This window comes from Simochromis diagramma, unplaced genomic scaffold (assembly GCF_900408965.1).
Source record: "Simochromis diagramma unplaced genomic scaffold, fSimDia1.1 OVJJ01000705.1, whole genome shotgun sequence".
NCBI classification, from domain to species: domain Eukaryota; kingdom Metazoa; phylum Chordata; class Actinopteri; order Cichliformes; family Cichlidae; genus Simochromis; species Simochromis diagramma.
The window spans coordinates 5,914,253-5,942,060 of NW_024387448.1; the positions used below are offsets into that span (position 1 = coordinate 5,914,253).

The following is a 27,808-nucleotide window of genomic DNA, read 5'->3' on the forward strand; positions in this document are numbered from 1 at the left end:
TTCCTGTTTTACTTTGATGGTCCGTGTCTTATGTGAATGCGTCCTGCTTTGCTTGTCTCGTCAGTCCTGATTTCTCCCAGCTGTGCCCTCTGTGTCTCATTCACCTCGTTACTTCCCAGTGTATTTAAACCCTGTGTTTCTCTGAGTCTCACTGTGAGTTTAGTTTGTGAGTTTCCAGTTTAGTTTAGTTTAGTTTGCTTTTGTATGACTTTCTCCTGCCAGCAAATAAAGCTGAGTTCTTTGTGTTTAAACTAGTGATGGGCAGATGAAGCTTCGTGAAGCACTGAAGCTTTTCATCCAATTGGTTCACCCCAGCGCAAAGCTTCTTGAAGCTTCATTTGCTCTAGTAGGACACCTACTGGATGTAAAAATATTAGTTGGCATGAATTTGAAGAGTGTGGCCTTTTGCACACAGCCTGTAAATGTCAACAACAAAAGGAGTGTGTAAAACATGTATATTGTAGTGATGGCAGTATACTGTGTATATTTATACTGGCAGTATGGAAAATGATTATTTGGAAATGCTTAATATGGAAACGATCATTTACTGTGAGGTGAGGTGTGGTTGGGGTGTGGACAGTAGTTGTGCTTTTGTAACGTTGAGGTATGGACAGCTACACACTGAGGCTTTGAGCCTCAGTCCTGCCCACATTTTATTCTGTAAAAACTAAATTTTCACTGCTTTTATGGCCTTTTTAGTGGGGAGAACATAGGTAGGATTTAATGATTTAACAAATCTTTTAAATCCTTTGTCCTCCACAATGCTAAATGGCTGGGAGTCCTCAATCACCATGCTAACCAGGTCTTCATCTATTTGAGATTGTTCGCCTGAGGAAAGACAATAAAGACAGAGCACAAATACAAATATCACACACGTAACTTATAACAGCTGTATAATATTGTTATATCATATAGTAACATTACTGCATGCTATATTATCATGGCATTTGATGGCTCATCTGGTCTTGCTCCACAATTGGTGTTCCCCTTATTCTCATGCAAAGCTCTGTAGTGCCTAAGCATGGATGAGGTGTTGTTGTTATATTCCAGCTCCCTGGCACATAGCAAACACTTCACCTTGTACAAAAGTAAAGCCGCTTAACATAAATTGTATTGCACCATCAGTATTATGAAAATACATCTTCTGTAGAAATTTACATACCTTGTTGGGAGGAATAAAATCAAAATGTTCCCACACAGGGGAGGACAACCTCCTCTTCTTAGCTGGCTCCATTCTCTCCTGACTTTCTCTCCTCACTCTCATAAACTCTCTTTTTCTGTGTCGAACCGTGGGACTATTCATTCAGGGGTTGTGTTTTGTGCTACGGATAGTAATGTGAATCTGCCCAGCCTCCTGAAGCTCTCTTAGCTGCGTCTCCTGTGTCCCCGCTAGCTGCGTCTCCTGTGTCCCCGCTAGCACAGTCATTAACCCCACCACAAGCTCCATTTTCACCTCTACCATTGCTTCAGTCATCAGTTCGGTCTGCCACTCAGTCGCCCTTAGCTCCATCATCCACACTACCAGCTGCTTCTCTTCCACCACAACCATCACTACACTCAGCCATTCAGGCTGCTACTCACTCAGTCATTCAACCTATAGCCCTGCCATTAATGCACTCTGTGGCTGAGCCATTAGCCGCCCGGCCCGCAACCAATTCGGCCACTCCTCCACCCGTTACACCTCCACCACAATCGTCACTGCTGCCCGCAGCACAGCCTATAGCCCTGCTACTCATAACTCCGTCTTCAGTGTCTCCACTCCCTGTAGCTCAGTCTCCCGTGTCCCTGTCACCACAACCGTCACTACAGTCCCCAGTTCAGTCTCCTGCAGCTCAGCAGCCACCAGTTCAGCTCCCTGTAGCACTTCAGTCTCCTTCAGTACAGTCTGTCGCCCAGTCGCCGCTCAGTTTCCAGCTCAGTCATCTACTCAACCACCAGCTCCACGTTCTCCCCAACCGTCATTAATACCTCTAGTTCGGTTTCCTGTGCAGTCACCCCTAGTTCATTTTCCTGTGCAGTCATCAACTCCACCACCTACTCCATTTTCACCACTCTCACTACAGCCATCAGTATAGCTTGCCATTGCCAGTGTGTGAATGTGTGTGTGAATGGGTGAATGACTGAATGTAGTGTAAAGTGCTTTGGGGTCCTTAGGGACTGAGTAAAGCGCTATACAAATGCAGGCCATTTACCAGTTCAGTCCCCTGTGCCAGTTCAGACTTCAGTTCAGTCCCCTGTGCCAGTTCAGACTTCAGTTCAGTCCCCTGTGCCAGTTCAGACTTCAGTTCAGTCCCTTGTAGCAATTCAGTTCCCTGGTCAGCCACACACTCACCCACCTAGTCAGCCTAATGTTCAGTCAGGGGTCCCCACACCCTCTGGCCCTGCATCTGCTCCTGCTGGAGGCTCGAGTGAGCAGGTCCAGCACTCTGCGGCTCCCACGCCGCCATCTACCTCGTGTCCGCTGGAGGTTCTGGTGAGCCCGGCCAGCCCTTCCTCGTGTCCGCTGGGGGTTCCGGTGAGCCCGGCCAGCACTTCCTCGTCTCCGCTGGGGGTTCAGGAGAACCTCTCCAGCCGCTCCTCGTCTCTGCTGGGGGTTCAGGAGAACCTCTCCAGCCGCTCCTTGTCTCCGCTGGGGGTTCAGGTCAGCCCGGCCAGCACCTCCTCGTCTCCGCTGGCGGCTCTGGTCAGCCTGGCCAGAACCTCCTCGTCTCCGCTGGAGGGTCCAAGACGCCACGGCCTGGTCCAGCTTCATCCTCGTCTGGTCCAGCCTCATCCGAGTCTTCATCCTCGTCTGGTCCAGCCTCATCCGAGTCTTCATCCACGTCTGGTCCAGCCTCATCCGAGTCTTCATCTTCATCTGCAGCGTCAGCTTCAGCTTCCTCTGGTTCCGCAGCTTCTAAGCTGCCGTGTGGTCTGGTCCTGCGGTTGACTCGCCACTTCCTCGTTCACACCTTGCATGGCCGGCTCTTCCCCAAGATCTCCTTCGTCTGAGTCGCCGCCGCCGTTGCCGTCCACACGGTCGGCCGCCTGAACTGTTTCCATGCCGCCGCCGTAGCCGTCCGCACGGTCGGCCCCCTGAACTGAACTGTGTTTGGGCTGTTTTCTTGGGCTCCGGTGTTTACTGTGCACTGCTTTTGTTTTCTGTTCCGAATGTGGAACAGAAAACTTACCTTGGGATATCCCTGTGTCTCACTGTGAGTTTAGTTTGTGAGTTTCCAGTTTAGTTTGCTTTTGTATGACTTTCTCCTGCTGTCAAGTAACGGCTGTGTGCAGGCAGGCAGGGCAGGCAGGGCAGGCAGGGCAGGCGGGGCAGGCAGGGCTGGCAGGGCTGGCAGGGCTGGCGGGGCGGCCGGGCGGGCGGGCGGCCGGGCGGGCGGGCAGGCAGGCAGGCAGGCAGGCAGGCAGGCAGGCAGGCAGCCGGGCGGGAATATTTTCAGGTCACACAGCATGAATGAGGGTAGATCACGACACGGACACAGAGAAACACAGGGCTTAAATACACAGAGGGAGCAATCAGGCAGGGAATGGGTAACAGGAGGGAAACACAGCTGGGGCAAATCAGGCCTAACGAGATAAGGGGAAGCGAAACCAGATACATTAACATCAGACATGGACCTTCAAAATAAAACAGGAAACATAACACAGACTGAACTAAAGACAAAGACTCACACGCAGGCACTGCAACAGAGGGAACAGAGACGTGGGACCAGGACAGACACAGACACTGACTGGATACGGGGATATCGCAGACAGGGGAGACAACAACTAAGGATGCACAGAGACATAAACCATAAAAGAGAACTCTAACAAAGAAACCCAAGATTAGAAATTATAAATAATATAATAAACTCAAAAACCCTGGGTCAACGACCCAGGCATCCTAACTCCTGCCAGCAAATAAAGCTGAGTTCTTTGTGTTTAAACCTCATGCCTGAGTGCCTGCATTTTGGGTCCAACTCCTGCCTATCGTACAGCGATTCATGACAGAATGACCGAGAACCTACACACACATATAAAAACAAAAGTTAAATTAGTAAACCTACTCTGAAATTAACTGAAGATAAAAATGTTAAACTAAATAAAAACAAATGGAAAATACAAAACTAATTTAACTGCAGACAGTCTGTCCTCAGCAACCTTAGAGTCACTTTTAGATTACTTTTACCACGCAGACACACATAGACAATTAATAAAATAATTAGTAATTCCAACTGTAGAAGAAATAAATTACTGCAGGAGAACTTTATGCACGATTTGTGATACCAACCCATGGTTGCAAATCTCTCTGCAGGACTCTCCCCTGAAGGCGGTGCAGATGCTGTGGGTGAATCTGATCATGGACACGTTTGCTTCTCTGGCCCTTGCTACCGAGCCCCCTACTGAGGCCCTGTTGCTACGAAAGCCTTATGGCCGGAACAACCCGCTCATTTCACTGACCATGATGAAGAACATCCTGGGCCATGGAGTGTACCAGCTGGTCATCATCTTTACCCTGCTGTTCATAGGTACAGAAATACACTTAAAAATAAACACACATACAGGCTATATACTCAGATTGAGTACTGGTTGATACACAGGCTCAGGATATTTAAGGGTATAATGTATTCTCCTTCCCTTTATGCTAACCTTAACCTCTTAAGCCCCAAGCCTAACTGATCTCCTGCCTTTTGCCCCCGTATCAGGGGGCATTGGGGCTTAAGAGGTTAATCAATTCAATTCCATTTTATTTCTATATTCCCAATATACGACAGTAGTCACCTAAAAACACTTTGTATTGTAGGCTAATATGTACGACAATATTAGAAAGAAATAGCAACATCCCCTGTGAGGAAACATTTGATGGGAAGGAAAAACTGCCTTTTAACGGGAAGTAACCTCTTGAAGAACCAGGGTCAGGGTGGGGCGATCATTTACCATGGCCAGTTAAGGGTGAGGGGAAAGGGAAGAGAACAGAGAGACACAAAGGACACCTATCATGTCACCTAACAATAACTTTTTATCAAAAAGGCAAGTTTTTCATCAGAAAATTAGAGAGTGTATTTCTTCCACATCCAAACTGGATTCCACAGGAGCCTCAACTAAAGGCTCTGTCTTCCTTTGTACTTTTAAAAATTCTAGGAACTACAAGTAAGCGTGCATTCTAGGTGCTTTGATTGGATAATAATGTACTATGAGTTCTTTAAAGTATGACTTGTTAAAAAAAAAAATTTATGAGGAAAAGGATTTTAAATTCAATTCTGGATTTTAAAAGGAGCCACTGCATAAGCTAATACATGGTTGTTCTTTCTAGGCCCATTGCCATTCAGTTTTTTAAAGAAATAAATTCAGGCATTTAGGGCTTTAAGACATACCTGTAGTTTTACTAGCTGATTTGTATCATCTGGTTTCATGGAGAAAGAATGAAAATTTATAATTTTTTCTAATAATATTGTCTAAGTGAAACAATATTAGTCCCAGCACAGAACCCTGTGGAACTCCATAACTTTTATGTGTGAAGAAAATTCCCCATTTACATGCTCAGTTTGGAATCTATCAAATAAATATGAACAATTTCTTTAATGCCAACAGTGTGTTATATCATTGAGGTAAAATATTGTTTTGCACTGAGGACTAGCGAGTTCAGAAGTAGGGTTGGGCAATATGGAAGAAAACCTTAGAAAATTTTTAGAATAATATAACACACTCAACTGCACCTTTCTTTGTGACTTTATGTACTTAAAATTGTTTTTTGGCAGCATGGTAACATCCTGAATTAATTGGCCATGCTAGCCCTAACCTAAACCTGTCTATAATCTTACCCCTAAGACCAAGTCTGAATGTTCTTTTATTTCTTCCTTTTTTCTGTGCTCTCCAGGCGAACGAATGTTCAACATTGACAGTGGTCGTAATGCTCCGCTTCACTCCCCGCCCTCTGAGCACTACACCATTATCTTCAACACCTTTGTCCTCATGCAGCTTTTCAACGAGATCAATGCTCGCAAAATCCATGGAGAGAGAAATGTTTTTGATGGCATTTTTTCTAACCCAATCTTCTGCTCCATTGTTTTGGGAACTTTTGCTGTGCAGGTCAGGTTAATCCTTTAACACCTTTTAGTATTTCATAGAGGAAATTTTGAGCCGCTGATGTTTTGTCCTTCTTGTGGTACAGCATACTGTGTTATTCAAGTGCCAAAAACTAATTCCTCCAATGACCACTTGTGGCTGTTTCAAGAGTGAATCAAACCTCACAGACTCCAGTGTTAAAATGTCACACTTAAGTCCATGAAATTAAAGTGTTTACAGCATGCTACAAAAATAGCTTGGGTTGGATTTATGGCTAAGATTCTCACCTTTATAATAACCGTATGAGGGATGAATTCTATTAAAAATGACCATTTGCATTTGGTTCAGTTAAGTTCTATTCTAAGATGCAAGACTAGCAATGGAAGCTCATAGTCTACAAAACACATGTTTTTTTTACTGGAACTTCATTACATAAATGGCATGTCACTGACATGTCATTTATTTTAACATTTCCATATCCAGAACTCTAAATTCTTTTTGTATCATAATTATTTATAGTGAGACATAAATGAATGTCTCTTCTCAACAGTTTGGTAAAGGATTACAACATAGTTTAGTTTGGGGTAAAAAGTAATGTTCCCAAAAGAAGTAAGACTGTAACTGGGTTTTATATTTTAGTCATTTATTTTGCTGTTTTGGTCACTTTTATAGATTCAGTCCATATTTGGATCAATTGACTCATGCTGAACACATTAGCAATGCAATGAGAAAGGAACTCTGTGTACACAGAAATACAGACAAGAAAACAAAGAGAGACTGAGAGGAGGGAAGAAAGAAGAAGAATATTTTCAGAACTCTACCGTGCTTGTTGTTACCCTGGGTAGAGAAAAACAAGAGAGGGGGGGCTTGAGGGGAGCAGAAGGGATTTGGGGTATAATAGTGATGAAAAAACAGATTTGTATAAAAAAAAATCAGAGAGAGCTGAAGAGTGGAAGCAGCTTGAGAGAGGTGAAAGAGGAAGAAATAAGTAAGAAAGCTACAAAATGATATTATATGTGATATGATGGATCGTATTCACAGTGTGATTTCTGACTCTCTGGGTTGGTCCAAAGATGGCAGTGTCACTGATAAGCCTTGTTCCACGTGTAAATGATCAAGTGCTGTTGGTACATCCACTGAGGCATGTAGACCTTAGAGGACATAAGAGTGCTGCTTTACTTTGAGCTTAAAGAAGTGGTTTGAGCAAGCCACATATATTGTTTTGGAATAATTACTCTTAAAGTTTAGTTCTATACATTATATACATCTTTTTACACAGTAATGTAAGTTGGGGCAGACTGACTGCTCTGCCTAATATGGCAGAGATTCCCTGTTCTCAGCTTACAATCAAGTCTGAGTTACCAAAGATGAATCAGCCCAGGGGTCACAGATCTCCAGGGGTCCAGAAGTTTCCACAACTCAAGTAGTGGTAAAATCCAGTTTTAAGAGCAGCATTGTATGATTATGTAATGTTGATGTTTTTATCTGTATCACAGATAATCTGGAAAAAGTAGAAGAGGTTGTACTTGTAGAAGAGTTCAGAGTTCACGCAAAGTTTTAACTCGTGTCACTTGATCTAAGTGTGCTTTTAGAAACCAACAAATATTTGCAGGGTGACACAAGAGCAGTACATCTGATGGTTGGAGATAAGTTAAAGTAATATATTTCACATATATGGAGGTCATATGATTTCACTCACTCTTCTCAAAGCCCACTCCATGTTTTCCTGTTTCTATAAAACAAACAAACAAAAAAGCTCCATCTCCCAGTAAAGGGCAACTGCAAGCCTCTTCTCCAGTTGATTGTTTTTGGAATCAGAAGAATCCACACTCAAAGAAATCTGGGAAATACAAACAATGACTAAAGTGTTCAGTGACTATATACTCCATTAAACTCAAATCTCATTCGTTTAAATCAGCACACTGCAACAGGAACATATTCTGTTTGTCAATGTTGAGTGTTTTCCCTGCAGCAATAAGACTAAAACACTTGCAGTCTTTTGTGTTGTACAAAGTCAGTGACCCTGAAATAAAGGACATTTTATCAGAGCTGGCCTGATACAGGCTTTTGGGTGCAGATGCCCTTATACATTTTAGGCCAGTATATTAATGAGTTGATATTATTTATTATCAAACCTATTTGCTGACTCGGATATTTGCCTATTTACTACAGCAGAGACAAATGATGAAAAAACCATAATGGATTGAAATCTTGCAGCGACAAGACCCACAAGGTCCTCCTGCTCAAGAAGGCACATGTATATAAAAAAATGGTAAATGGCCTGTATTTGTATAGTGCTTTACTTAGTCCCTGTGGACCCCAAAGCGCTTTACACTATATTCAGTCATCCACCCATTCACACACTGGTGATGGCGAGCTACATTGTAGCCACAGCTGCCCTGGGGCGCAGAGGCAGGGCTGCCGGACACTGGCGCCACCAGTAGTCTTGCCCAAGGACACCACGACCGAGACTGTCGGAGCCGGGGCTCGAACTGGCAACCTTCTGATTACAAGACGAACTGCCATCTCTTGAGCCACAGTCGCCTGTGTTAAATTTGCCAGTAACCATCTAAATGATTCAGAGAAGGTTTGGAATAAAGTGCTGTGGTCAAATGAAGCTATATAAATGCTTTTATGATCCAAAGAGCATCATCCCCACCCTCAAGCACAGAGGTGGAACCATTATGCTCTGGGGCTGTATTTGTGCTAAGCGTACAGGACAAATTACCTGAGCCAGAATACTGAAAATGGGCAATGGATGGGTTCTCCAGCATGACAGTAACCTAAAACACACCACTAAGCCAACAAAGGAGTGGCTAAAGAAGAACCACATAAAGGTCTATCTAGAAGTCAGACCTCAGTCCTATAGAAAAGCTGTGGAGGGAGCTGAAGCTTTAAGCTGTCAAGTGGCAGCCAAGACAACTAAGGAATTTGGAGCGTTTCCCAGAATCATTCTTAAGATCTGTGCAAACCTGGTGATCAGCTATAAGATATGCATTACTGCTGTGCTTGCCAACTATGGTTTCTCTAACAAGGTTTACCTTTAACAAGACCAAGAAAAACCACTTCTGCAGACGAGTTCAAGTTAGACTGCAGCATACTATCGACAACCTTGAGAAAAGATTATTGTTACGGCCGGTCTAGGGGACCCGACCGCAGCAAGAGGAATGATCCACCCCCAGTTCAACCCCAAGCAGCACATCACACCATCAGTTAAAATAAGGAATGGTTTATTTACAGGAACGAAACAAAAATGGGTTTCATAGGAGTCACTCAGGCTTTGGGGTGGACCCATGCCAAAATAACAAAGAAAAGGAAACTAACTCAGAGGAGCAACTGCTTGCCTAGCCCCAGAGAAAAATAACCAAACAACAATCACTTACTTTCCTGACTAACAAAATATGAGAAAACTGTGCCCAACTTCCTCCTGGATTCACAAAGCAACACAGGGCATGACGCAGCCCCAGCCGATTGGGGTAAAACCGAGGATGGATGGATTGCCGTCTTCAACCGCGCCGTCTTCTACTCCGCCTCCAGAGCAGCATCCAATCCAGGCACACCATCTTCGGGATCCACCACTCCTGGAGGCGCACCTGCACACTCACATTTACATGTCAGAACCCCAGCACACGACGGCAGTCATAACAATTATGCATCCATTGTTAAGATGAGATGAAACTAGAATTCTAGCCATAGAGCTAGCTCTTCTGTATGTATTACTGTAGGGTCTACCTTACAATATAAAGCGCCTTTAGGTGACTGTTGTGATTTAGCGCTGTATAAATAGAATTGAATTGAATAGACACACTCTTTTGGTTGGAGAATGAAAAGCGAGATGTACAATCCAAGAACACCTTTCCTACACGGAAACACGGTGGGGGGAATATTATTCAGCGGTTGGAATTGTGAATCTCATCAATGTGGAAGGAACTATAAAGAAAGAAGCATATGTAAAGATTTTGAAAGAAAGCTTTAAGTAGTCAGAAGCAAAACTGGGTCTGGGTTGTCGCTTTGTCACCTTCCCCCACGACAATGTTCCAAATTATACCTCCAGAAGACCAAAGTGAATATTACTGGCTGGCCTGCACCAAGCACTGACTTGAATCACATTGAAAATTCGTGGACCAAGGTCCATGCCAGAAGATCATAAAATCTGGAGGAGCTTGAGAGATTCACCAAAGAAGAATCCGCGTGGATTGCTCAGGAGACATGAGTGAGACAACAAATGACTGCGGGCTGTTATCGAGCAAAAAGGATAGGCAAATGATTGCTTTTTGTGGAAAAAAAAGTATTTCTGTGTTCAAAGTAAAATAATATAAGCATCCACATAAAACTAGGATATTTGGCTGTGTTGAAATTCTCTTGTTCCATTTAACAACACCTGAGAGTTACTTTAATAACAGACATTTTCTGGGTGGGAGATTAGTAATTCTGACCTCATATGTATGTGTACATACCTCTGCCACATTAATCACAACCTGAAAGTAATATCATCCTTTATTTAATATAATCATTTGTGGTTTTTACTTATCAGTGTTAGCACTAACATATTGAAAAGCCTGATGTTCAGACATTGTCCTCTGAGTAGAAAAAACAACAACAACATTCACATTCACACACACACCAATGGCTGATTCCGTACGAACCTCTTGCTTTAGTACTTTGCCTGATGATACTTCAGCATATAGATTTGTGGAGCCAAGGATCAATCACAAACTTTCTTTGTTTGTTGACCCATTCTAAGCCACAACCACTCAAATAGGCTCTGGTATTCAACGGTAATCACCCATCTATGTACTAACCAAGCTCGACCCTAATTAGTTTGCGAGATTAGATGAAATTGGGCATGATGAAATAGGGCTCAGTGTTAAGCCCTTAGGACTCCCCTTTTTGTTGGGATTGTAAGTTTTGGTGGCATAAGAACTCTGCCCCTATGATGGGACTTGTGTCATATGCTAAGAAGTGTGAAAGTTAGTGATGGATAGAGCAGAGCTACATGGTGTAGCACTGCTTTCTGCTTTGTTTGTGTATATGTATAATGAGTTCTTTTCCCGTGTTTCTGCTGCAGATCGTGATTGTGCAGTTTGGAGGGAAACCCTTCAGCTGTGCTCCTCTCAACATTGAGCAGTGGCTTTGGTGTCTGTTTGTGGAGGTGGGGGGGAGTTGGAGAGCTGCTCTGGGGGCAGGTAAGTAGCTCTTCAGCCTGCTGAATCAAACAACACTAAGCAAGTGTAGGCTGGCAGACCTGGTTTTTTCCAAGGTGAGGCTAAGGAAATATATTCACACTGCCTGAGAGAACACTTCAGAGCTATTTTGTGCTAAAACTGACAGTTAAATAATAAACCACTGCATGTGAACTAAGGTTGGAAAAGCACACACGCTGCTCATTATTTTGTCACTCTGGTTTGTTCTGGTCAAGTAACATTGTTACAAATCTGGCTTCCAGGTAATCGCTACAGTTCCTGCAGAGCGACTGCCGTGTTTGAAGGAGGCGGGGTTGGGACTAGAACCAGGGGAGGAGGAAGGGGAGGAGCTGGCAGAGGATGAGGAGGAGATCGACTGTGCAGAAAGAGAGCTGCGCCGTGGACAGATCCTCTGGTTCAGAGGCCTCAACCGTATCCAGACCCAGGTACTGTTTAACCAGGCCCTAACCAAAAGTCTCACCAACAGATTTCTAGACATGTCAGCCAGAAGCTTCACTTGGTCATGACCACAAGCAGTTTGTTTAAGGTTAATTACAGATAGATTGGGGAATCTTTAAAAGATGTGGTATGTAATCACAAAGAGCTGCACTTCTTTAATCATGTGCAGCATGATAAAATCCACATTACTATGGGAGTGTTCTTACTGCCTAAATAAACTGTTAGTATCATGGCCGTCACACGCTAACTAAAGAGACTTTTGGAAAGAAAGAAGTGCTGCATATTTGACTCTTCTTTGAGAGTTACAATTTTAGATTTGTTCTTACTCTTCAAAAGTCAGTCTCTCTCATCCATGCTGTTGTGCTCTTCTGAATTGTGCCAAACATAATGATTCAGGTTTTTGTTTTTCTCTCTCTCCCCAACGCAGCTAACCTTTTTGTTCCACAAAGTCACAATCACACAATGGCCTTCTCTACCTTGAGAGTGCTATTTTAGATGCTCAGAAACATAACAGGAGATAAATGGTGTGAGTGTATGTGTGTGTATATGTTTGTGCGTGCAGGAGTGAGTATTTACATGTTGTACGCAAGCTTATGCAACTAGACAGGCCACTGATTCGCTTGATTGCTTTGATTGATTCTTCCACAACTTTGTGTGAGAGCGGACTTTAAGACAGGGAAACGACAGCAGTCTCCTCCTAAGGAGTGTCAGAGAGCCAGCCCAGACTCTTTGCTTAAGTGCCTGTCTTTGCATAAAGTGGCCAGTTTTTCATTAAGAGGGTTTGGTCTGAGTGCGTAGTGTGTAGATGCACAGATTTTGTTAGTAATATTCATGAATCAGTTATGATACACTGAAATCAGAGAATTTTGTACTCTGTCTGTGACAGGAGAATCTTTTAAAAGGACCAAAGACACACGCACACACTCAGACTGGACTTTCCTGCCCTTACTGAATGATGCTGTTTGTATCTCTGTCCTGCAGATGGAGGTAGTGAGCACGTTCAAGCGAAGCGGTTCGTTTCAGGGAGCGGTGAGACGGCGCTCCTCTGTGCTCAGTCAGCTCCACGACGTAAACACTATCTCTACCCCCTCTCACGTAGCTCTCTCCACTGCAACAGCCAATACCAGCCCAGCCCCTGGGAGTGAGTCCGCCGAACGCATGTACACACATACAGAAGCATTCGTGCATACATGCACACACTCACACACTCATTCAGAGACACAGAAACACACACTCGCACCCACTCAACCACCCACACACTGCCACACAGCTGCACGGCACGTGGACTGCAGTATTTTGACTCTCTATGGTTGTGTCCCTCCGGCTCGCTCGCTACTCGTGTTGTGTGCAATGTGTCCTCTGTTCTTTGCTCTTATTCTCCCTTTCAAACAGCACCCAATCCTGCCACGGCTGTGTAGTTCTGGTATTGTCTGGTCTGGTCCCAACCCACTCCTGGTCCCAGGCCAGGGACTGTTTTTGTTGTTTGTCAGTGCAGGAGGGAGCTAACTGTTCTCTCTCTGTCTGATGTGCCCTGATGCAAAAGATGCAACACTTTTATAAGTGACTCAGATTTTAAAAAAACAAGGAGTTTGTTATGCATAATTCTCAGAAGCTATGGATGCATCCTGAAGTTTAGAGAGCAGATAACAGCTCCTCCTGCACAATGTGTTATTTCTTGTCCGTGACTGAGATCAAGCGTAGTTACTGTGGTTTGCCTCTGTTGTAAAAATCTCTATTGTAAAGGTGTCTTTCTATTCTCTTAACAACAACACAATATAGTACTTCTCTAATACATTCTTGAGTCTCTACATACTTTGGAAAATGCTACAAATATTTTTCACTGCCATAGAATTCATTATCATTAACAAAAGGCTTCCATGTGGCTTCAGCAATACTGTAAACCTTCGAGTATAAAAGCCCTATAACACACTGCTCTTTTTAAGAATGTAGTTTTATAAAGAAACGGTTCCTTTTGCCTCTATCTTTCTAGCTTTCCTTCTTCCTCTTCTCTCACTTTTGTTCGGTGCTGAAATTGTTGTCAACTGGTTATTTCTGTAACAGTATTTCCAGCTCCAACGTCACAAGTTTGGCCCCCTGACGTCTCCAAAAAGTCCTAATTTCTCTCTCTGTCCACTCTGTTTTTCCTCACCCCTTTCTCTCTCTCTCTCTCAATGGCAGTTTTCTCTTTCTTGTCTTTCTTCCTTATTTATGAGATATTACAGGTTCCCTGTTTGCAGAAATACTATGTGAAATGTTTTCTAATTGTTCTTCATAAGTAGAGTTGTTCTTTTGTAGTGGTATTTAGATTTTATCAGATCTAAATACAGGCTCTTGTGTAGCATATTGATAAGATTTCTTTAGTAGGTTTCTCTTCATTTAATTTTTTTTTCTCAGTTTTCTTGGACCTTACTTTGTCCTTTACCTCATCCCTTTTTGTCATCCTCCATTTTCTTACTAGAATAGCAATCACCCTTCCATCTTTTCTCTTGATTTCTTTGTATGTCAGTTCTGCACGTCTGTGTGAAAGCCTGTTTGAACACGTGTTCTTGGCTGACATATCCGAGAGCTGCAGTTTGACTTGTGTGTATTCTCTGTTGGCGTGTGAGTGTGTGCACCTGTGCTCGTATACCTGTCTGTGTGACTGCGTGCATGCATGTGTGTGTTTGTGCTGTCTCTTCATTTGATTGTCATCAACCGTCTTCTCAGTTGCTTCTCTTTACCTTTCTTGCTCCCTTCCGTCCATCCTTCCCTTCCTCCATTTCATGCTGACCTCCTCTCCACCATTCTCATCACATGTAGGTGTAAATACAGAGAGGCCCAAGGCAGCACTGTTGACACCTCATTGTCACAATCACCCTGTGCAGACAGTAGGAGGAACCTGGGCTTTGTTTAAGTACTTTGGAAACATATCCTTCACTCCAACACTTTATAATATAGCATGTTAAAAAAATCAACACTGAAAGTAGAACATTGGTTTGGTGTAAAGTTGGTTGTAGAGGAGTGGAAGGAGGGATGTACAGTCCAAGTATGAAGCAAGTTTTTAGGTCTGCTAGCTCATTTGCTTGCTTTTTCTAGTCTTCTACCTTAATTCGAAGAGCTTGTTATGTCCAAATCTGTTACTCAACAGCAGCGTGACACATACTTTTTACATTTTGCAGCCATCCTGTAGTGGCTGAGCCCCTGATGGGAAACAAAATGGATTTGGACAAACAAATGGAACAGGGAGAGAATGTGAAGGACCAAGCATTAACTTTGAGTCTGATGTGACCCAGGTTGTGTTCTCTGAATCACTTTGTGCTGTCTGGAGGCATCCAGTGGTCAAATAAAATCTCCCATTGTTCTCAACTCCAGCTTGGTTTATGCAGAAAATATAAATCCGAATGTGTCACAAGCCTAAGCCAGAGAAATGTATATATATATATATATTTCAGAAAGGGTTTTTCTTAAAGGAGAGGTCAGGTGAACCAACAATGAAAGTATGGTGCTAACACATATTGTAATGTGCCTGGAAGAGTATTCAGCCATGGCTCTTTATGCATGTGCCAGTCAAGGTGAACCTTTCCCTCTGTATTAACTGAACCAAACAACACTTTCTTTACGTGGGCCAAGATTTTGCCATAAAATGCTACCATTCAGCTAATGCATGCTGATTCTTCTGTTAAAGATTTACCACGGACTCTAAGTGCTTTCTGTAATGATTACAGAAAGAGATTTTGAGATTAAATATTATTAAAATAAAAGTTAAAATAATATTTTGAGAATGAAGTCAGAATGTTGAGATTTAAGTTGTCATTTCAAATCAAACACTGCCACAGCTGCTATACGCTCTACAACTTGCATAGTCAAAATTGTGTTTTAGCTTTTGTCTTTTGAGTTTCATCTCAAGATTTTGACTTTATTCTCAAAATTAACAGTAATGTTTCTGTTCTTAATGTGGCCCTAATATGCCATCTATAGTCCCTTTGGTCAAAATCGTGATAAAAATGCTTAACCATTTTTTTGTGAGAAATTTGTGAGTATTCAGATGTTCTTTGGTTGTAGACATTACTGCTATCAGTGAATGTCCGCATTCTAACCTGCTTACAGTGGGTAAAGTGTGCTTTTACACCCACAATCCGGAGGAAAATCAAAGTCATGGCTCTCTTTTGACTTTGTGTTACATTAATTTGAATGTTTATTGGAAATTGGAAATCTGTGAGCACCATTTTTATTTTTTCACAAGTGGTGTGTAAGCAAGCGTAGTTGCACACATAACACATAGCTAGAACTGGATTTCATAACAGCTTACAAGGGGTATAAATGAATCTTTTTATAGTGACATTTTTTTAGAAATAAAATCCCCACTTTTTTTTCAGTGTTTTCCTCTTCTATGCCAGTGCAAACATGTACGCATATGACCTGATGCAGTGTCCAGTTTATACCCTGCAACTCGTCCAGTGTCAGCTGGGATAGTCATACTTCTGGGGCAAATGGACTGAAAATTGTTTTAAAAAATGTTTAAGGTAAAATTGGCCTTGTAGTAGTTGTGGCTGTCCTGTAAACAGTTTTACTCTATGATTATTTATATTAATTTGTTAACAGTGTGAAAGAGATTTGGATTGTAATACTATGAGTGACCACAAGTTTAAGTTGGCAGTGAAGCTGTCACAATTCAGGAAATTGTTTTATATTATCACCCTTTTTAAAAAAAAAAAAAAAAAATTTACCTCTTAAGATGAGGGAAATGTCCTCTTCATTGCCAGGGGTTGGTTGTCTGATTGGACCAAAGCACCAAATTCACATTACTTGCAGATGCCCATGTGCTATCCACACAGAGTGGCCTGTCCCCCAGCATTGCTGCTTATCCACAGTTTGTTTCAGGGACAGACTCTAATCCACTACCCAAAGTTCTTTCTAAAGCAACCAGACTTGTGCCCTGTTGAATTATGGTGTGCCTACACCCTGACATTGACACCACTGACTCCCTGACCAATTCTATGAGAAGACAGCAAAGGCAAATCCGAAGGAAATATCACAAATAATAAGTGGAGATATAAAAATGATAAAAGTCTTTGTTTATTGCCGTCATTCACCTGAGCTGTGTTGGATCTTAGAGATTCCTCTGGATCTTTAGAAGTGATCTATGGATCCAGTTTCGTTTCATTTCAAGCTGAGTTAGTTAATTCCATGAGCAAGTCCCATTAAAGAGATTAACCTTTAAGTTTACTTTTGTCGGGAAAAAACAAAGGGCAATAAGATATTTTACTCTAATCCATTCAGTTCTTTAGTAAAGAATTTTTAAATGAAAAATTAAAAAAATACATCAGCCTCCACCCTTAAATGGGATGTGAGCATATGACATATGAAGAAAAGATGCTCTTAATGCCACAAGGTGTCGCTATGGATTACAGCTCATTATATCCAGGGGTGAATGCCTCTTCAGTTGGGCCTCACTTCGGGAAATAAGAACCATTAACCAGTCATCTACCTCACAGCTTCTCCCAGTATTTATGTTGCAGTCTCTTCTCATCAGCAGTTCTTTTGCCTCTCTATCTTCCAGCGCCCTTTTTTCTCCTCGTACTTTAACCATCATTGTTTTTCCATCAAGCACTGCTGAAAGAGCCAACAGGGAGAGAGGGAGAGAGAGAAAAGAAATGGTTGAGAGAAATAAGTAACACAGCAGTGCCCTGACCTCCGGGCCTCTCTGGTCACACTGGTGGGCGTCATATACTCGAAAGTTTACTCTTACCATGGAGACAAAATGAAAACAAACCGAGCACTGACGAAGTGAGAAAGTAACATTCTGAAACCTTCTCAGGCTGCATGAGGTGTTTTTCTACTGTCTGACATGCTCTTTGGAAAAACAGATAAGCACTGAACCTACCGCTTGACTTGTACATCTGTATGTCTCTCAGTCTATCATATGAGCCAGAGTCATATATAGAGACTTCTCCTAGTTTGGCCAACTGCAGCATTGAACTCCATTCAGCTGCTTGACCATCCGCCTCTCATAATCACAGTTGGGACTCCAGTAGGTGTTGCAGTGAACATGAAGCTTTTTCTTTGCCGATCTCATTCGGCCAAACTGTCTCTGTATAAGGCTCTGTCTGCCTCTGCCTGTCAGTATATTTGCATTAAACTGTCTCTCTTTCTTTTGAGCTCATGCTGCTTCTTTTCCTCTGTTTGGGCGTTGGAGAGGGGTGCATGGACCAACTGCTATGGCAAAGGAATGTATTTATGCACGCATACACCACCTTGAAGTGCACTCGTAAAACTCACTTGTGCGTGTGTTTGTGTGCGAGCATGTGTGTGTGAGAGAGAGGGAGAGACAGAAAGAGAGTGTAAGTGACAAAGATCTGATTAAGCATGACCTGACTGTCTCTCTCTGTGTGGCAGGGCTGACACCCAAGCTTCACTCTTTTGTTACTAGTAATCTAGCTAATCACATAGTGTTCTAACCTGCTGATTCTTCATGATGTCACTTTTCTGTTTTGCAAGATTTGTTATTTTACATCCTGCAGCAACTTCATCGTCATCATTCTTGTCACTCTGCTCTCCTGTCTGTCACTGCTGCATGGCACACAGAACACTTTGCACATGTGCATGAGCACACGTGTCGGGGTGCTGACTGAATGACTCACAGTTTGGCTGTGTTTATAAAGCAGCTCTCTTTAACAAACAGCCCCCATGACTGACAGCTGCCCGATGCATGCGGAATTCAGACTCCAAACTGCACGATGTGGAGATAACTCTGGTCCACTCTGCTGCATGCATGTATTATTTATGTGTGTATGTGTGTTTGGTCACTGCTATAGGTTCTTGCAAAATTCTTCTTTTATTGTATATTGAATTAACACACTCACCATCCCTGCTTCTTTCTCCATTTGTGCCTAACAAACACCTTCATCTGTGTGTGCTGCGGTATGAGTGTTTTTCCCATGCATAATGTATCACCAGCCCAACAGATGCACACACACAAACACAGCCATATAGACACATATGCCAAGTGTGTGTGATGTAAAGTTTCTGCAGCTTTTGTGTTTTTTGTGATGATGGCTACTGAATGTTTTTGTCTTGTAAGGTGTGACTGATGTGTGAGAACTGACAGAAACATGTCATCAGCCAACTCATTTTAAAACTATTTATTTTTCACTTTTGTGTGTTGGAGACACACAGGATCAGGTGGATGTCTAGCTGACGCTAAATTAATCCAGATATGATGTTACCCCAGTATAATTAATCTTCAAATGGACAATTGTCAGACAGATTGCTATTAAATTAGTGCAGTGCCATGGTTTGGATGGTGATATAGTTAAAAACTTTAAACAAGATCTATTCTGCTTATTTAACAATGTGGTGTAGCTTCTGAAAAATGTGTTTCTATGCAGAACGGATCATACATGCAGGCAACACAAAGGACTTAGGTGGTTATTACATGATATGGTGATATATCTCAATTAAATGAAATGCACCAATTTATTTTCAAGATAACCTATTCTGCTGTCTTATAACAACCTCTCAGGTCATAGAGGTCCTGTCTGAAAGAAACTCGTCCTTTAACACTACCCTCACTTTAAGCCAACTTTCTTTTGATTGGCCTCCCTTCATAAACAACAGGTCTAAGCAACAGCTAGAAGAGACTTCTGTGCTCATAGCCAGGGCTGTTTTTGTCTATGTTAGGGATGTCCACTTTCAATGACATCATGCAGATCCAGGTGTAGAAATAAACTACCTAAAACAACATCTATCTAAACAAAGTTATAAATATATTTATTTAATCCATGTTTTCCTTTCCATGGCTATTTGTCAACCTTCTTCCATACCAGTCAAATGATTGTATCAATTTGTGCTCTCACGTCATCTTTATAGCATTTTCTTAACTTGCTTCTTACTTGAATCCGTGCCATAATATAAATATTAAAAACATAGGTCTTACAGTATTTATGCTGCTTTTAAGAATACAGTGTTAAAATCTATGACATCAAGGGGCTTAGGGCATGAAGAAGTTGGGTTTGATCACTCTGGGCAATTAAAGATGCATGATTCAAAAAGGCATCTGTGGGGCAGAGCGAAAAGAGCTAAGTAGGGATTTGAACTAATTTGTCAAGTTGTTCAGATGACACATACTATTTAGCACCTTAAAGCCTAAAATATAATATCACTTATTCATCATTTATTAAATGCTTTTATTGTGTTTTTACTTAAATTCTAAATGTAATTCATGTAAAATAAATAAATTCTTTTTTTTTTAAAAGCTACTGCTCCGATGGGGATTTTAAACAGGATAAATCAAGAGCAGAAGATCAGAAATCAAGACCTAGCTAACAGTGTGCTAGCTGTACATTTATATTTAGCAGACTGACACAAGAAGGGTATCAGTTCAGATTTGTGTATTTAAGCCTTTTAAAAATCTTTTTCAAAATCTTTCTTCATACTAAGAGTTTGATGTTTAGGTTTAGCTTAACTTAAGTAACAAAAAAACAAAAAAAAAGCAAGAGATATAGCGCTAGCCTAACCATATCCAAAGTTAAGAGAATGAACTTAACATACAATTAAGGGTTTCTTATCCTTGAAAATAATATTGATGTGTCGATTAGAATGATTGATATCATTCTGAAGAGCACTAGTCACTTGCAGTGTCAAAACACCTTAAATCTTAGTAAAAAAAAAAATGAAGCATATTTTATCATTTCAAAATATTATTTTACTTGTACTCTGTTTAAAAAGTGGAAGATTGATGTGCCTTTGTCCTTTGTCCTGAGCGAGTCCTATTAATTTCAGCTTCCACAGCAGCTCTTGGTCAAAAATTTAACTGACCATTAGAAGTTACATTGCCTTTATTGTAACTGCAGCCACCTGGCCCTGAGTGTCTGCTTGTCTCTCACTCTGTTTGTCTGCTGGAGGACACAAGTGGGTCTGTCTTTGGGGTCCCATGTCTCCTTTTTCTCTTCTTTTTCTCTGACTTTCTCCTCTGTCTTTTTTGTGGTCTCTCCCTGATCTCTTTTCTTCTGGGCAGATGCGAGTGGTGAAAGCATTCCGTAGTTCACTGTACGAGGGCCGGGAGAAACCGGAATCCCGCAACTCCATCCACAACTTCATGGTCCACCCAGAGTTCCTCATCAATGACCTCATCCACAACATCCCGCTGATCGACGACACCGATGTGGATGACGAATCAGAACTCAGCAGATACCAGCACCTGCACCCGGCCCTCCGCAAGCCGCCCCCGCCTCCCACGCAGCCCCAACCCCCACCTCGCACCCATCCCACCCGTCCCTACCGCCAGTACAGCCTCCCGGTGACCCCATGCAACCGAAACAACAACAACAACAGCAGCAGCAGCAGCAGCAGCATTGATTCAATGGTCGCCTACAGCAACCGAAACAGCACCAACGCAGTCATCACCTACAACCGAAGCCCCCGTCATCACCACCACCACCTCCACCATAATCATCATGGCAGGGACAGGCCGGTGAAACCCTCAACCCCCTACCCGGCCCATCTCTACTGTGTGGAGACCTCCTTATAACTGATCTGAACTTGGGTTTGGGAGGGGGGGTGGAAAAAGGGGGGATGAAGTTAGGGTGAGAACAAGAGAGGGCTGAGGACACACACACATGACATTTTCATCTAATCGCCCTTTCAACAAGCTCACAAGAGGGAGCAAAGGACAAGGAGGGAGTGGACAATGGCCGGAGACTTCTGCTTACAACTCCCTGAGAACATGTTGCCACTTTCCCCCCTTTTGCCCTTACTCCAGCCCTCTCAGTCTGACTCCCCACCTTCACCCCAGTCCCTCCCCTCCTTTACCCACAAAACCATCCAACTCAGTCTGTCACCCCCTTCTTGTGGAACCCCACTCACCCTGCCCAGCTGCACACCGACTTCATGCACGCTCTTGTCACACACACCTGCAGGTCTGCTTTGGCAGGGTCTGAGTGGGGGGGCAGACGTCCAGAAGAAAACCACACATTCCCTAATGCTTCAGCAGAACAAGGCCATGCGGCTATGGGGGCTGACTCACTCCATTTCTATTGGTGTTCATCATTAATGTTGTTGTCACCCACTTTCCACCACCATTTATCTACCACCATTTATCTGGGTAGATTCTGCAGCCGCTTCAAAGTCACTACTTTGCTTGTAATATAAGTAAAATGCTTTAACAGTCATTTCCATTTCCCATTCATTTATTTCCCAACATAATGGTGCTCATTTATTTCGTTCTTATATATCATTTTATTTCTTCTCAGAAACTTTGAGTTATTTTTCTTTCATCCCTCTTTCTCGTTCATTGTGTGTACGTGTATTGTCTTGTCTCTTCTGAAAAAAACAAACAAAAGCATAACAAAAAAAGGTTGCTGTTCATTTAAATACAATGGCTGCGACAATGTCTAAAAGATCAGGGCACTTATATCTATGTATCTGTCTATAGATACATAGATATAAATGTTTGGGAAGCAACAACACAGAACTCATTCATCACCTCACTTTGTCTTTGAATGCTGCCCCATTTGTTCACATGACCTGTTATCTGGAATATTGCTCTGAGATGAACAGTGTATGAGATGTCATGTTAATTTGGATATATATACATGTCTACGTACTGTGTAAATTTCATTTCAAGCCTCCTGCCATATCCCCAGTATGCATGGGGAATATCTGCACCTGTCACCTTGGGCAACCTCCATGGCTGACATCCTCTTCCAGTCCCTTCATTTCTGTTCCGTGTCCCATCGTCTTCTCTCTTGCTGTTCCTCCTTTGCTCATTTTGTCGCATTACGTCCAAGAGTTTGTCGGTGCGTGTGTGTCAGCTTTTTTCTTTTTGGAAAAAAAGCTGAATGCTTGGGAAGCATTAACCCTTTAAATGCCATCAAACACGCAATGCACAGGCGAAGGCCCTTTAAGACTTAACGTGCACTTGGTTGGAAGCCCCTCCTGCTCACATGATCAGGTCGTCTCTGTTACATAACCAGCGCCCTCTGCGCAGACAAAAGGATTGTGCCATTTTAACCTGCTCAGTGTCTCAACCACATGCCCGCGTCTAATGTCAGTGTTCACTTTTAGATATCAGGTACAACCAACAAGAGCGTATTGTAAATGTTATTATGTCCTTGCGCATTCCCCTTCATTACTATGTACAGGTCATCGATTGGGATACCTTTAAGGATATAAGGCTATGTGTTTTAGCTAGTTAGCTCCATTTAGCATAAAGAGCTAGCCTAACTTATTCAGAAACACCTGTAAAGCTCTCCAATTACCACATGACATCTCCCTTTTAAATTTTTGAGTTATGCAATTTTGTTGCTTTTGTTTTGTGCCAGGGAAACAAGCAAAATCTTAGTTAAAGTCTGACAGCTTTTCATGTTGGGGTGACCGTGGCTCAGGGGGTTGGGAAGCGTATCTGTAACCGGAAAGTTGCCGGTTCAATCCCCGGGCTCTCTGTCCTGGTTGTTGTGTCCTTGGGCAAGACACTTTACCCTACCGCCTACTGGTGTTGGCCAGAGGGGCCGATGGCGCAATATGGCAGCCTTGCTTCTGTCAGTCTGCCCCAGGGCAGCTGTGGCTACAACTGTAGCTACCTCCACCAGTGTGTGAATGTGAGAGTGAATGAATAGTGGCATTGTAAAGCGCTTTGGGTGCCTTGAAAAGCGCTATATAAATCCAATCCATTATTATTGTCACAATATCTATGAAAACATATGACACACAGATAAGGATCTGTAAATGCCATCCTAAATGCAGATATAACAATAGTAGTGAGTGAAGGCTGATAGTGTTTGATACAGGGGTTAAGCCTATACATTGATGGTTCTGTAACCTTTAAAAAACACAGGACACGTGCAGGTCAAAATCTCTTCTCTCTTGGCTGTCAAGAGACATCAAACTGCTACAAGAAAGAGCAGCATTGTGGTGACAGTGGACTGTGCTGCAGGAGGATGTTTTAGATAGCAAACAAGAGGAACTGCTCCTGCTACACCACAAAGCTCACAGTCCCAATAATGGTCTCATAGTTGTTGACACATTATTTCCATTTATTTCCACTTTATGCTGTTTATGCAGGTCCAAGTCTCATTTATTAAATTATTTTAAAATTAAAACTGGATGCAATAAAGATTTCAGGGCTTAAAACATCCCCAGCCAGACTCTGGACAGCAGGCTCATGAAACAGGTAGTAAGTTTTCTTTGTGACACTAATCTAGATCTATTACAGTTTTTACAACAGAGCTTTCTTAAGGTTTGCTGTTGTGGTGCCTCATCATATAAAAGATGAAAGGGCATGGAATTTAAACTTGCTGCATTTCATTCACTTTTCAACACACATCCAGGAAATAAGGCCAAAGCCTCTGGTAACAAACACAAGTATCAACCAAGTCCTTTCCAGGTCATAGCCCTTAAAAACATAGCCAGCAACTACATTACTGTACATCTGTGGATCACACCATGGTGTGATGCAGTGCAGAAGGAGATATGACTCAACTCAATTTCAGTGTAAAAAAAATAGAACAGCTCACTAGTGTTTAAAAAACAAACAAACAATTAACCACAATTACCCATATAAAAAAACATCTGGTTAGACATTGCAAACAGTGAAGTAAATGTAGGCTTGCTAAGCTGGAAACCAATCATCTAAACTTTGAGAGAATCCCTAAAAGAAATGGTTAGAAATAGAAGGATAAGTCATGGTTTTAGGAAGGTTTGTGTGCAGAGTGATTTATGGGCCAGGCTAAGTACACTTCTGTATTAAACCACATCTAACCTGTGAGCTTTATACGTGCTGCTAGAAGAACTGAACTGTTTCTAGTCTTTATGTCAAGCTAAGCTAAACTAAGCTAACTTCCTGCTGAACCCATGCCTTTATCTAACTCACTACAAGAAACCCAGTCAGCCACTTTGCCAGACATTATGTCTAAGCTGCCAACCTAAAAGGCCATAACACACTGCATGAGCACACAGCCCAACGAAAACAACAAAAGAAGAGAAAAAAAAAAATCAGATAGCCACCATAGTGACGACACCAGTGACATCACCTCCACCTTGACATTCCATGGAACATACATTCCAAACATCACATTCCAGAGCAGCTGTGAGAGCGCCCTCCTGTATCCCATATTGTACTAGGTGTGGGTGGCCCGCTGACTTCATGTTGCCTCAGAGTGTGACACCTCAAAGCAATGCAAACTCCTGCTACCTCCCCTTTCTCTGCCCCTCCACCTCCCCTGCAGCTGACTTGTCCCACCGCCAGACTAAGGCAAGGGCAGACGTTATGCAAAAGGCTGCCATGTCGACAAACGCACCCAACCATTGGATTAAAACCACAGCGAGAGAACGCATCTGTCCTGCTAGTTCTGTTTCAGTAAGTGCGCAGGGCTTTCTGGGAACACCCTTACCTGTACAGAACTCTTGTCTTCTTGAATGCTCATCATCATCGTCACCACCTTAAACCGACCTGAGCTGGGTGGGGCAGGTGGTGACACTGTATTGGTCTGTCTGTTTTGAAGCATGCATTTGGTATCATTAATGTCACACTTTATGTGTTGGTAAGTCATTTAGGCTACTGATCTCTCCACATCTGCTCTCTTCCTCTCGCTCACTCTCTTTCTGTCTCTCACACACACAGACACACACGCACGCATGCGCACATCCTGCTCAAGTCTCCTCTATTTCAGCACAGCTACATCAGCGCTTTTTTCTGTATGTATGAAAACACGCACACACACACACCAGACTACAGGGCGATAATCTCAAGTGGTGTAAATTTGATTGTCCAGCCATCTCTGTCCATCTGTCCAGCCATGTTACATCATGATGTTGTGAGCCAGATTCACAAAAGACAAAACAATGTGAAGAAGAATATATTTATCAGAATTATTTATCAAAATTCTAAATTGTACAACTGCACCATTGTACAGATCGCCCAAATGTGCACATGTGGATCTTTGATTTACAGGTACTATGTTCCTGTTACACTTTTTTTTAAAATGTTTCTTCCTTTTATTTGAATTGCTTTTTGTAAAGAGAGGAACAACAAAATGGAAGCGCTTGTATTATATTGTTATTATTATGATTATTATTCTTGATTTTCTCCACCGGTGCTCCCACTGATGGAAAGACAGTTGCACATTCTCCTGAGCATATTCTGAGGGCTGTGTTTTCTGTCCAGTGAACAGCCCTTGAAGTGTGCTGAGGTGCAGAGATGCTTACAGTCTCTTAAGACCAGAGACACCACTCTATAAATAGAGAACAGGAGATACAAATGTACCTCATTATAGTCTGAAAGACTGGACAAAGTGGGGACCCAGAAGATGGAGAATCAGAAGGCGATGCAGAGCTAGAGACTGCAGAAGTGCAGTGCTTCCATGTGCTGTTTAGGCTGCTCTTTTAGATCTGCCACCAGTATTTACTGCCATGTTACCACAGGAACAAATGAAGGCTTTTACATTATTCATTATACATACTATTGTAAATATTATGTGTGGAATGGTCCCCCTTCTTGCACAAAGCAGTCCTGTTCTGCAGACAGAAAATGCAGCCTTAACTGTGCTGAAATTTAAAAAAAAGAAAAAAAAAAAAGAAAAAGAAAAAAAAAAACCATGAAGACTATTGAATATATTAAAGAGTTACCTGCCTGTTATTTAAGCGAATAAATATCTATATATGAGAAAGAACACACCTGTATACTGTAGACTAAGTCTGTATGGAAATCTAAGAGAATTTAATGGGAATTAAGTCCAACACCTTTTGTCTGTATGAAAGAAAAAAAATCAAAGTATTCTACAATAATAACTTTGACAAAGTTTGTGTGGTCCTGTTGTTTGTTCACAATAATGCAGGAATGCCCTTCCATTTTTAAACCTCTGCACAAGGTGATGTATCATCCTGTCCCTCAAAGGTAACTAAAATCACCTGATGAACATCGAGGATTTATATCTGTGTGGATTTCTTCATCAATGAACCTGACGCTTCAGCTACTTTCTTCAATAAACCTCTTGCGCAACAAACATGGTGGCTTGTCAAACAGGTGGAGTGGATAGTATTAAAGTGGGCTTGTTATGCTGTTTCTCATTTTCTGTAATACATCCTGTCACAATGGTGAATTCAGATATTAAAGTTAACGAGGTTTGTGTATGTATAAACAGAGTTGACAAAAGTACAAACATTCTGTACTTAAGTTGAAGTACAAATACTACTGTTAAAAAAAAAAAAATACTCTAGTACTGATTCAACCTCTTTACTCAAGTAAAAATGTACTCAAGGTGAAAAGTAGCTCTTTGGAGGTTTCCATTTTTGTGCAAAGCTAACTGAACCTTGGGGTATATTAACATAATGATAAAATAATATCACTAGATGGGAATATGTAAAGTGGATTGACCAGGTGTTACTTTGAGGGAAACCCTCAAAAAAAACAAAAAAACAAAACGGATCAGTGGAGCAGCCAAGGGAATAGAACGATATGAATCTGTATGACTAAAATATAATTTATTATACAAAACTGTTTAAAAGTTTAAAAGTAATTAAAACAACCCTGGCCAGGGAGAACACACACAATAAAATACTAAAAGTCCAGTTGTGTCAGCCACGGCGTTAAAGTCCAGCAAAATCGGAACGGGCAAGGAAAGCCCGGCGGCGTCCCCGGCCGTCCTGTCAGTCTCTCCGCTCCGGGGTACTGGAAAAGAGAGGGGCAGCGACAGTCACTGTTCTTTCCAGTGGCTCGGGATACTGCAGCACGATATGTCGCAGGACTTACCCCGAATGGGCAGAGCTCCTAAAGACATAGTGCTGGCGTGACACCGAAAAGCGACGTCACGCCAGCACTATGGTCTCGCCGTAGGAGGTAGGGCGCTGTCCCGCTGCCAACTAATCCCCCACCGTAGCGTCCTCTGGCCTCAAGCTGTTCCAGCAGCAGCACAGCTCCCTCTGTCTCTCCGAACACTGGCCGTCGTATGCCCTCGCCACGTACTGCTATACCAACCCCTTCTCATGCGTCTCCGAGCACTCTCTTCCAGAGGCGGAGCCAGACATTTGAAACACCCGGGGCATGTGGGATTTTTTTTTTTTTTTTGGGGGGGGGGGGGTTAGAAATGACTGAAAGATTAATAGGCTCTGTTTTGAGTTTTGTTCAAAAAAGAATGACTTCATATAGGGAA

The 27,808-nt window shown here is 42.4% G+C and overlaps 1 protein-coding gene and 1 long non-coding RNA gene across 2 annotated transcripts in view; one reads left to right on the forward strand and one right to left on the reverse strand.

Annotated features, from left to right (window-relative positions):
* atp2b3b (ATPase plasma membrane Ca2+ transporting 3b) overlaps positions 1–21,623 on the forward strand; it is a 70,599-nt gene extending 48,976 nt beyond the window's left edge. Inside the window, 6 exon segments of the mRNA XM_040013705.1 lie at positions 4,292–4,505; positions 5,855–6,066; positions 11,111–11,191; positions 11,193–11,228; positions 11,489–11,671; positions 20,680–21,623. Coding sequence (XP_039869639.1) covers positions 4,292–4,505; positions 5,855–6,066; positions 11,111–11,191; positions 11,193–11,228; positions 11,489–11,671; positions 20,680–21,192 — 1,239 coding nt within the window. The 3' untranslated portion in view covers positions 21,193–21,623.
* A 4,017-nt stretch (positions 21,624–25,640) lies between these two features.
* On the reverse strand, positions 25,641–27,716 carry LOC120722780. Its single transcript, XR_005693591.1, has 2 exons — positions 27,409–27,716; positions 25,641–27,327 (listed from the first exon to the last, which is right to left on the reverse strand). It is a non-coding gene; the product is annotated as an uncharacterized LOC120722780 (long non-coding RNA).
* Positions 27,717–27,808: the final 92 nt, after the last annotated feature.